The 12,671-nt window shown below is 26.9% G+C and overlaps 1 protein-coding gene across 4 annotated transcripts in view; it reads right to left on the bottom strand.

The window, feature by feature from the left end:
- Positions 1-638: 638 nt before the first annotated feature.
- The window catches only part of bgm (acyl-CoA synthetase bubblegum family member 1), a 159,406-nt gene continuing 147,373 nt past the window's right edge, over positions 639-12,671 (bottom strand). For all 4 annotated transcript variants that reach the window (XM_075359656.1, XM_075359653.1, XM_075359654.1 and 1 more), the window contains 5 exons: positions 11,617-11,766; positions 5,296-5,436; positions 4,648-4,779; positions 2,672-2,789; positions 639-1,304 (listed from right to left, as the gene is read on the bottom strand). In XM_075359656.1, coding sequence (XP_075215771.1) covers positions 1,219-1,304; positions 2,672-2,789; positions 4,648-4,779; positions 5,296-5,436; positions 11,617-11,766 — 627 coding nt within the window. In that variant the 3' untranslated portion in view covers positions 639-1,218. The remainder of the gene's footprint in view (positions 1,305-2,671; positions 2,790-4,647; positions 4,780-5,295; positions 5,437-11,616; positions 11,767-12,671) is intronic.

Genomic DNA, 12,671 nt, shown 5'->3' with positions numbered 1-12,671 from the left:
TATTGGCAGACATTTCAATGGGCTGGTTGTGAATTACAATTGGTAACATAGCAGCTGCAGCAGTATTTTCACTAAATGTTTTCAGTACCCATCTCTTCGAGAAGTCATTTTTATCTTCCAGGATATACTTCATCAACTGAATTCATTTTATGTTGGAACATGACACTTGCAGATTAGAAGGAGCAGAAGCACATACATGACAAGATGAAACCTGTTAATTGCTTATGTTTGCACACTTCACACTGCATGTTCATACCCATTACTATCCACACAGCTAAATAGTTAAACTAGGTTTCATTGGGTTGAGGAAGGTGTGAAATATTCAATATATTTTTTTTATTTTTTGGGGTCATGGAGGTAAGTATTGAAAATCACTGCTCTAGAATGGTATCGCTCATCTTCATTTGGTATCTTGTTTTTCAGATGAGGTTCTATCATTCATAGCAGTAGCGTAGCTTTGTCTTTCAGCCCAGATGTCTGGGATTGAATCTTTCTTTCATGCTTGACATTTTTCACATGTTTAAAATTATTTAAAGTGTTTATACTTTTTAAATAATCTGTATCTAGTAGATTTTTGTAAATGTATATAAAAAAGGTTTTTGTTTTGGGTTTTATTGTATTATTAAATCATAAAACAATTCTTAACCAATAATTAACATTTATTTACAATATAAGATACATTTATTTACATTTTTTCCTTCTTTAAATATGTATTGTTCATTAAGTTCAGTCAACTGTATAACAATAACAGTACAATAATACATGCATGATATGAATTCTATATTAGTTATTTATATAATCATAAATAATAAAAAAAACACACGTGATTTAATAACCTGGACTATCAATGCATTATAAAATTATAACTCTAATGATAATGAGATTATAACATTTAATATACTGTATTATAAAAAAAGAAAAGAATAAAGAAATAAACTAGATTACTTCAACAAACAAACAATCATAAATACATACACATATACGCCCAAGTATTGCACATTAGTTTATATCAGTTTTGATTTTATGTTTAATATAATTAATATATTATAAGTACTTTACTTAATATATTATAGCACCATGGTTTTCTTTTTTTATTCTGTTGAGCAAACACCATTTTATAAATTATATACATAATTTTTTTTATAAAAAATTAAAATTTAACATAACATTTTATTTTAATTATCTTTTAACTTTGTTTTAAAAATTAAAACAGTAAAATCATTTTCCAGTTTCTCTATAAAAATCTTCAATAACATCTGCATATTTTTTGTATACAACATTACGTTTCAATTTTAATGTAGGTCCTGAAAAAGAAAAACAACTTATTAACTGTTTTTAAAATATTTCTACTTTTAAATCTTTCAGGTGAAGCAGGCAGGAAAAAATTAACCAAACCAATTAGTTATAATTTGTTGACCAAACTTAAAATTAATGGAAATTATTATTCATGTAGCTGAATAATAAAATTATCCAATATCTACTTGGGTCTATGTTTATCAAAATTAGTATAGTAAATATATACAGGTAATATTAAAGTATGGAAATGGCTGCATATTTCAAAAGTGAGGGATACAAGAAGGTAGAAATAACTGTGGATCTATGTAGTTACAAAATTACTATTTTATTATGTTTGAAATTTTAATAAAGGTTTTATAAAACAAGGTAAAACTCCCTGTAGAAACCTTCAGAATTATACCCAACAACAAACTGAATAATGACCCAACACTAAAAATAACAGCCTTTCACAATAATAATATATAATTAATAATTTTCATCACTACTACACATTAAATGACTAGGTCAGCTGATATTATTTACTTTAATTATCATAATATTTATTTTTAAAATTTAGTTAAATGTTTTCAGTTCTGGCCTCCAAGGTTGCAAGACCTGTGGAGTCACTTGAAATCATTAGTATAAGAACAAAAGTAAAATACAAGAGAAGAGTTAGTTATTAGAATTCTCAGTGTGGTAAAATTAATACAAAAGAAGCCTCAGAATGTCAACAAAACAACGTTCATCAGGCAAAGTGCTGTGGGCATTACAACTTTTTTGTAATACTGAAAATTTTGTTTCGCTTAATTCCTAGTTAGAATCTGCCACATTCGTATATTTTGTCCTTAATAAACTTTAAAATTCTTACATTTGTATTTAGTTTCAATGGAATTTATTCACACCCATTTTACACAGAATCAAATTCTCTACAAGTTATATGTTTGAAACTTTTATGTGTTTATTACCCGTTTAATAAACTTATCTGTGTTTTTTGACCCAAATTTTCATCATTTACCACAGATTTCTCAAAATCTACTAAAAATACAGTTGTGGGACCTGCTTTTTTTTCAATTTTTGAGGTCAGATTTCTTATTCTGGCTTAATTTTACTAAAGGCACAGAAATCAGGGTGAAATCTTTTGCCAGCCAACACTTAACGAAGCATTTCCGAACCTATGTTTATATGAATTTTCTTCTTTATCATGTCCTGAAAGTGTTTTACATTCTTTGTGAATGGCACTATATATGCATGAATGCATATATATTATATGGTAGATTTTACCATTGTTACTACCTTCAAAGTAATACATAATGAAAAGTACTGTAAGATAAAAGTAATCAACAAGGTTCTATTCCTGAACTAATATATATATATATATATATATATTCCTACATACCTAATTCATCATCAATAGAAAAGTCAGCCGGAAGTATAGAAAATTTTTGTATATTCTGTGCTCTTGAAACTGCCTTTTTATTTACTCTATTTATACCTTCCTGTATTTCATCAGATACCTGAGACAAAAAAAAATTAGTGAATGAATATTTTTTTGATAAAATTTTGATATATGTTTTCAAGTACTTACTTGCTAGTGAGTGAAAAAAACAAGCTTAGAAGGAAAATATAAACATTTAGGATTAAGTTAGCTTTTTCCAAGTATTGTTTTCTCTATAATATTCTAATTAATTCAAACAGTAATTTTTTTAGCTGCATTCATTTGAGTGCGTGTTTATCTGATACAGTTAATACAATTATTGTATTAAATAATTAATTTTCACATATATATTTATTATGTATTTAAATTGCTAAACTATTTTGAGCAATGATATTTATTTACGAGAATATTTAATAAACAAAGAGCTTTTGTATAACTTCAGCTAATTACTTACTTTATTTTTTATTTAAAAACTACAAACCGACACCTAATCACAGATTTACACTGATAAATGTAACTATTAAATACATATCTATATTTATAAAATATTATGTTGGTTACATTTATATTTACGTTAGCTTACAAAGTTTACCTTAAGTTAGCTAAGTAAGTTAACGTAAGTTAGCTAAAGCAAACAACTTTGTAACTTTTTAAAGCCTAGTGTGACTAGATCAGAAATAAAGCTGATGTACATTGGTACAAAATTACTATTTTTTAAAAGTTTGAAATTTCTAACCACTATCTTAAATCAAACTTTTAAAAACTAGAGATATGATCTTTGGATTATGATTCTTGCATAAGAATTGTGAAAACGGTTTTTTTTGGTAAGTTATATTTTTTTTGTTACTGACAACCAAAAATTGCACAGAAAACAAAAAAAGAAAACGCATGTTGTAGGAATATTTCTATTAGATTTCATCTTTAAACTGCATTCAATAATGTAGCAGTTACTGTTGTAATAACTTGCTTATTATTAAAACCACTCATCATTTTATTCAATAATTTACCAACATTGAACACAATTTTTATTTATTTTTAATCAATGCTGTTATGAAACATTTATTATCATTCAATTGTAAATCAAATAATATTATTATCAATTTGCAAAAAAAAAGTAATAATCCAGTAACATAATTAATACCTGTCAGTATTTTTCCTAATATTATAGTTGAAAGCAGATGTAATATCTACCAGTATTATTTCTGCTTTCAACTATAATGTTATAAAGAATTTTTTTTGCATTATCAACCACTGATGTATTTAAGGCAATTAAAAATCTCTATGATTTCCTCCATCAGTAATCAGATAAAATTTTCTCAGAAGAAAAGGTTTTGTGATTTTTGTGCAGATGGTGGTTATTCTAGTGAGCTAGATTATAAACTAAAAATTTGAGAAAGGAAAGATCTAACACACAATAGGGACTGATTCAAGTAAACAGATAATTTATAATTAATAAGACTTTAATTTACAATTTTTATACATCACATGATATTGTGTTAAATAAAAACACCTTGTAGTTTGTATTATAATACGAGTACTCTTAACTGTACTTTTCATATATTTTTTTAAAGAGATTATGGATAAAAGGTAAGAAATAATGTATATTTTTATGCTGACATTAACATTAAGTTTAATTAAAAAATCTGATTTGTTAAGGTGTTTGATTAATTTTTTTTTTTACATTGAGCAATAACATCAGTAATTATAAAAATAACTGCTACTTTTATGGCTCAATTTAGTAATACTATAAAGAAAAAATATACATATGTATACACACACATGCATCACAGTTTGATGAATACAAAACTGTCAATTTGACCTTAAACAAAATTTACATATGTTACCTTTTTTAATGGCAGAAATTATTTGAGACTTGTGAGTTGTTTGTATTTACATTCAAACTACAAGAGTAATACAATAAAATTAAATAGATTTACCTTTTTCAGTCTATCACTATTATTTACTATGTCTGAGACTGTTTCACAAGATTCACCAGTAATTTTTTCGCACCATGATTTCACATCTTTCACTAAAACATCGGTTGGTTTACCTTCTGAATCCACTTCAGTCTGTCCAACCAAAAAAAAAAAAAACAAAATACATAATGTAAATAAAAATAATAACTTAACAGTCATATTATAGTATTTAAATAATGATAAACAAATGTTTTTCTAGCTGCTCTACATGTATAGTCCAACAACTTTACTAAAGTTGTTGGACTTAAAAATATAGTAAGTTTAGTTTTATTTTATTACTTTTAATTACTGTAAATATATTAAGTACACATAACTGAAACTGGCTATTAACATCCGTCTTGATATTGTTACATAAGAAATTTTTGCATAGAAATTAATATGACTTTTGTGGTAGAAAATATTATTGGATATTTTGGTCTCTCTTATGATTAGATTAATATTATTATATTTACCAAGTAAGTGCAGATCCTTCATAACCAAAGAAATGAATAAGTATAAAGATAAATCATATTTTGCCAGGGAAGTGCTGAACACAACATTTTTTGTGAGATCTAAAATTTAAATTAATGGGCATCATTTAAAAACTTATATTTTTCTAACAATACTGACCCTCAATGTAAGCAAAATTGACAGGAATTTGCGTCTATCACCAATGAGAACAGCATTACTTATTTCAGGTATTTCACTCTTGACAAGTTGTTCTATGGCAACTGGTGCAACATTCTCACCTCCAGCAGTTATTAACAATTCCTGTAAAAAAAAAACATGATAAAAAGACTATCATGTAAATAAAACAAAACCATAATAATATGCTTAAAATCAGATATATGTATAATATGACTAAATGTATTATATATGTCAGTGTTAGAATTTACCTTGTATAGACTATTCAACTAAAAAATTTGAACAAAGTATTATTTTTTAAAAATATTCAATAATCTTCTTAAGTTGATGAAATAATGGATGAATGAAGTTCATCCATTATTATAATATGAAGTATATTTTTCAGTTTTACTAAATAAAAATTAGTAAAATTATAACAAACAATATCTCAAGGTAAACCATTTTCAGGATTATTGCTTTCCTTAAAAAATCACTAAAAATGAATCATCTTAAAACAATGATTTACCAGTTTTTGAAGTAAAAAATAATTTAAATCAGTACATAATTGTATATTATATAACAATCATGAAGCAGTGAATACATGGGTAAGAAAAAGGAATTGCCTGAATTGATTAAAGAAATCACAATATCAAACCTTACTCAGAACAGCATCACAAAGTAAACAATTAATTGTAAAAATAAGAAGTAAAATTAAAGTGTTTAAACTCCATATAATTTATAAAAATATTAAGTTTGGGGATTAAGCAAACTATGTGAAGATATTTTATAAGTATTGTTATTACTTAATAATAAAATAAATATTAGAAAAAAAAATTAGAATGTATAGTGGAAAAAATGTTGAAGATCTGAAATTAAGTTAATATCATATATCATTTTATTTCAGACTCATACTAAGCTCTACTCTACAAGTAAACCAATAGGTTAAGATCATATTTTTGCATTTTACTCTAAGAAATTGACATTATTCTATACATAGTGCTTTATTTTAAATGGCTGTAATAGAAATAAATTATTACACATATTATTTCACAGGTAATTTAATAAACATCAAAATTTGAAGGGTATCACAATGTGATGAGTGATTTAATACAATTTTTATGTAAAAAAAAAAAATGATAGAATTTTTTTAAGGCAGATTACTCTTCTGTGATTATTCAAATAATGCAATTTTCAAATTTCTGTAATTTATTTTACAATTATTTCTATTCTCATCACAGAAATTCATACAAAAGTAGAAATTAAAATTAACTGCATAAATTTTAACTGTATGTTGCAATTTTAATTTTAAAATTCTCGTTTTCTCCCATTACAACACTTATTCCAACCTTTTCTCTTGTTTGTAAAGGATGATAGTAGTTTAATTTGTTGTTAATATTTAATAGACCACTTTTGTGAAAAAAACCTGTTGAATTTTTCTACTCATGTAAGGTAATAGACCAGAGAGCAATTCACATATTATGCTGTGAATTTTCTAAATAATTGACATTTTGTTTATATCTGAATAAAAAATGAAAAATTACTGACACGTCAAAATCAATATGTACAATATATTAAAAATAATAAATTGAAATTTCTGAACAAATAATATTAGAACAAAAGTCACTGTAATTTATGTAACACAGAAAATTAATTGAATGCACCAAGATTTAAAAAAGTAGCATTATGTACCAGACTAAAAAGGAATTTTGTATTGTTACACTATGATAAAATTAAATTTTATATTAAAAAACATATTGCTTATCAAAGAATAATCTATTTATATTAGAGAATTTAGGAACTTTTTAAAGGTTTGGTAAATCAGTTTATGATTACTACAATCATGTTTATATCTTTTTTTTTTTTACAAAAAGGTACAATAAACAACCAATCATAAACAAGAGTGGGGCAACTTCAAAGAATCTTAAAATATATTTACAAAGTCTTTGCTGCACAGTGGCTTACTTGCTTTTTAATGTAATTGCATGTATAACGCAATACCTTTTTTATTTTTTAAACTATAATTTTCTAAACTGTATAAATGAGGAGAATTCAAGCAAAACCTAATATGTCCATAGTATTTAAATATTAAATGAGCACTGAACTTATTAACAAAAATCAGCTGAATTATTGTATGTAATCAAGTTTATCAAAATCCAAGTCCCTGTATATTGTAATACAGTAATTTAATTTTCCAGGTAAAACTCAACATGTCCATCATACTAGTCCAAGCTAAAACTAAAGTTTCCAATAGGAGGCAAGATTGAGGTCACCTGACCTAATCAAAATGTGTGTTATAATCATTCTCTTTTATTATTGAAGTTTTTTTGTCACTGATGGAGGAAGGTGATTTTGGAATTTCAGGAAGGACTCAAAAACAAATGGTAATAAAGGCAAATTTATTAAGAAAAAAGTATATGGAAAAGGTATAATGCAACTACTGGTTCTAACCTCTTTATTACATGTAAATATAATAACACTAATAATTTTATTGTTTTAAATTAAGAACTAATGATGCATTATTTATAAGAAATAAGTTATATATATGTTTGAATAAATTGCAAGATGGATATCAATAGTAATTGTCAAGCGACATAGTCCACATTCTAATGATGTATGAAAAACCTCATGTTTCTCATGTTAGTTATTTACTTCCATCAAAATCTGGTGAATTCATTCCTGTATGTAAATATATTTTATTTATTTAACTGATTAAGATATGCCTTCTTAATAATATATTATGTAAATCAATAAAATCTGGAAAAGGAATACAGGAATGTAGATGAGGGGGCAGAATCAGTTATCGGTCAGTTTCCAAAACAGAGTCTATTAGAAAATTCAACAGTAACCTTAAAGGCTCTGAGAACCATTATAAGAGAAGAAAATCGTATATGTATTTAAATTGTGAAATGACAATTACTAAATTATTGAAAGCGTATGATGACACCTTTGATAATCAATTAAAGTCTTCTAGATGTATGTTTCAAAGAATTTTTTATATTGATTTCAATGAAGGATTTAAAAGTCTAGCTTCTAATGTATGCAGTTTGTCCATATGCCTTGCTCAGCAAATAAAAACTGGAAACAAGGAAGAACTTAATTTCATGGTGCAGAAGAGGAATTCATAAGAAGCATGTCTCAACATTCTATGAATTGCTACGCCAAGATTATGATTCAAATATAACTATTACTTTATGTTTTGATAAGCAGCAAGTGTAGCCTTTGCCCAAATCTCCTATTGAACAAGAATATGCAAGACATATTGAGGTTTACAATTTTTGTATAATAGACTTAAAAAGAAAAATTATGTGTGCATTGAGGAATTGGGTAGAGGCTCATGTGACGTTTCATCTGCTTTATTAAATATATGAAAAATTATATATCTAAAATAAACCATGTACGCCTTTTCTGTGATGATTGCAATGCACAGAACAAGAAAAATATTTTTCTTCATTCACCAGGGAAGTACTACATCTTTTACAGTGATTTTGGACAAGTAAAAAAGATGAAAATGGATTGGGCCTTATAGAATATAAAATCATTATTCATGATTTTAAAAAAAATTAAAAATATTAGTAATTTAACTTAAGCAATTCAAGGATTTGCACTGATAAAGTTAAAACTGGAAATAAAACTTCAGATGTAGTTCAATCATTTTTGTTTCAAATTTCAAGGTGTAAATGAACAGTCAACTAAGCTGACCCTATTGAAGCATGGGTTGGACTTTTAATTTATGTCCTATACAATTAGATCATGGCATCAATGCAACAAAGAAGGATATTAATAATCCTGTGATTTGTTTCATGAGTATTGAAGAAATTAACAGCTGTTGTGGTATACTAATAAAACTAGATTTGATGATAACAAAAGACAGCAACTTTGTGACTGTTTGGAAGATGATGTGGATATAATATTATTTAATGAAATGTATTTTCATCACTAATACCTACTTTGTTTTTCTTATAATTAATTACATTAAGTATTGTTTACAGTGACATCGGATGTAGTGACCAAAAACTTTGTTGATTGGTTTGGTATGCTGTTAATGCATAAATACAGTATGTACATTGTTTATAATGACATCAATTGTAGTGACATATTGGTTATTATCATTTTTTCCTACTGCAAAGCAACATTTTATCATTTATAGTGATGGAAAGAAGGTACTCATCAGTAACATAGTATGTCTTACATTGTAAATTTTTGTAAATTAGAAATTTTTGACGAATCCTTTTTTCTTAGATATGTACTGCAGTTCTTTTTTATAACTTCTTCATGTACCAGATTATTGTAAACTGAGGCAGTCACATTCAGTTGTTATTAATCTTTTACTGTGAGTGAATCGGATTGTGCAGGTACAGTATTTTATTTTACATATCCTGTGTAATTCATTCAATAGTGATTTAATTATGCCATCCCGAAAAATATTCACAATAGAGGAAAAGGCACACATTATCAGGAGGTTAGAGAATGGCGAAACTAATAAGGACGTTGCTTCCGCATTGGTTTCTCAGTTTTACAGAAGTTTTTAATGAAAAACAGAGTGTTTGTTTTGATTTAGAAAAGAACTTTCAAAAGCTGTGTATTACAACACAAAAAGTTGATTGTGTTACAACACAAAAATTACTTTTTGCAGAAAACTAATTTTTCCAGTTTTTCTCTATCTTGTTTTACTCTACCGTATCTGTATTAATTATTGCATAGTTTTTTTAATAGTATTTTTGTGGAAATAAATTATTATTGTTTTAATAATTATTATTATTACTGTATTACAATACCCTTTCAGATGGCATATTAAAGTAGCACTAACCTACCTAAACATCAGTTATAATGACCTAGATCGTCGGTCCCTTGAGGTCATTATAAACGATATTTACTGTATATATAAAAACATTTGGATTCTTTTTTTACATTTATAAAACATAAAATAAAATAAAACAGGTTTCTGTAATGTATTCCATGTTCCATCAAAGTCAAACATGTCCCAAAACCACCCAAGCAAAAACTGACATATCCATTCTTATCGAGCAAAACCAATGATTTCCATATTTTAAAGTATTAAATTAATAAACAGTTTATGATTTGAAATATACATATGAGATGGTTTATCTATTTATTTTCCATAAAAAGAAAATAACTAGCAGATTAATATGGCCACTGTTTACAGGATATTAGTTTTCACATTTCCTGAAAAATTGGTTGAGGTGGACTTATGATAAAAAAATATTTGCTGACTAAAGATTATGATGTGTTGTACTTTTTAGACAATATCTATAAAAATGATAATAACAGTCTAAGCCAATGAAAATTTCATTTTAAATTGTCTACTATAACCTGATGTTCCTTTAAATTAGATAAAATAAAAAAATATCTCATGGAAAACAAAATAAGTTCAAAGTTTTACTAGGCAAACCAGTAAAAAACACCAGATAAATAGGCTTCCCTCAGAAACTAACAGATAAGTATCAGATAAAGCATAATAAAAATTGCATATACCCCCTCCCATTAACAGCAACAAACTGAGAAATATTTACAGGAAATTAAGGCCACCTAATTTTATTAAAAAGAAAATGCAAATGTTTTCTGCATTCACTTTCTAGTTTAAGAATTATAATGTTTCTAAAGCTGAATATAATCAGGATTTCTAATATAACACGCAACCATTGATCTGTGAAAAGGTAGAATTGGATAATTAGCTGTTAATGGTCTTCTGAACAAACAATTTTCATGTAAATTAAAAATGTTTGTTTATAATTTTTAATAATTTTATGAAGTATTACTCGTGTGTGTTAATATGCTGCTCAATGATTATATGAAGGGTTGCAGAGTAAGTTTTATTCAGTACCATAATAAGTAGAAAAAGAATAGGATTTATTTTGTAATGAGGAAAAAGTTTTTATTGAAAAACGCACTAAAAGAAGTAGTAAATATAAGAAGGATACAGTTGTAAATGATTTAACAAGGGCAGAATATCATTAAAAACTGCACGAGTCTGCACAGTAGAAAACTGCAAAAGAATGTAATTTAATTGTCATTACATGTTAAAGAATCAATTCCTCATAATAATTTAATATCTTTTCTAAATTTACATAAAAATATAGGTCAAATCCTTAGGCAGTGATCAATAAATAGTTTTGCTGGTAATTAACTTATTTTTTTATTAAAAAGGTAATAATAATAAGTCATAATTCCAATTTGCAGCAATTGTTCAGCAACTCTCCTCAAGAAAAAAAGAAAAAAACTTTGTTATTAAGAATGTTAAAAATACTAATATTAAAGATACTAGTATTAAAACTCACAAATACAAGAAATAACAACAATACTGCATACCTTACTCCTTCCAGTGATGTGTAAATAACCAAGTTCATCTATCTTTCCAATATCTCCAGAATGTAACCATCCTTCTTCATCCAAGGTTTGTTTAGTTTTTTCAGGCTCATTTAAGTAGCCCATGAACACATTTCTTCCTCGCATACAGATCTTTAAAAGAAAGAAAATAAAAAGTAATAAACTAAACTTATAAATAAACTTTATTCTCTTTATACAGCACAAATAGAAAACAGCTTAATTTTTTTAATGCAGATTAAATCTCATTTATTTACATGGATTATCTAAATCTGTTCAGAATATCTAATTAGAAAAAAGGTTTTTTGAGGAGAAGGGTAAAATTAATCCCAAAATACCATTAAATCTTTTACCTGAATTATATCAACTGAAATAAATACTTGCTTTTAATATTAGAATAGACTAGAATAGACTAGAATAGACTATTCATATAAATTATTATACATTCATATAAAAATACAAATTTGATATTTCTCATTTGTAATGTGTACATGTTGCTTTGGGCACAACCTTGAACTATGATCGCTAGTAATTTGCGTGGCAGTTGCACCGACCATGAAGCAAGAGAACGAAACGTATCATTTTATGGTGGATGGTAAATTGCAACAAAATTTAATTGAGGCCCAAAGACCATGGTTAGACCAACTAACTCTACTTATGCCATACTAATACGTCACCGGCAATACAATAAAAGCGAAAGATCGAAACGAATCGCTTTATGGCGCGTGGTAAATTGCAACGAATGTATGACACCTTTCATCATCCCAACCCCCGTAGAAGAAGACACCCACCTTTCCTAGCCCTGATGGGCTTTAACAGAGGTTGTCTTTTGACCCTCTAACTGAATACACCTCACAGTAATTAGCCAGGCCTCAGTTGGGATGCCACCGATGCAAATGCCTCGACAGATATTTACAACAGTGAAATTTGACTCAGCCTTCGCCTTTGTTGTAGGCTGCTTTCGGACATCAATATTACATCATTGCCCTTTAAACTAGCTAACTGAATTCACGGAAGCACAAACCCCGCGCCTATTTCTA

The sequence above is a fragment of the Lycorma delicatula genome, chromosome 3 (genome assembly GCF_047948215.1).
Source record: "Lycorma delicatula isolate Av1 chromosome 3, ASM4794821v1, whole genome shotgun sequence".
Taxonomy (NCBI): domain Eukaryota; kingdom Metazoa; phylum Arthropoda; class Insecta; order Hemiptera; family Fulgoridae; genus Lycorma; species Lycorma delicatula.
Note: the sequence above shows the minus strand (reverse complement) of the source record. Positions and strands in the feature narration are given on the sequence as shown.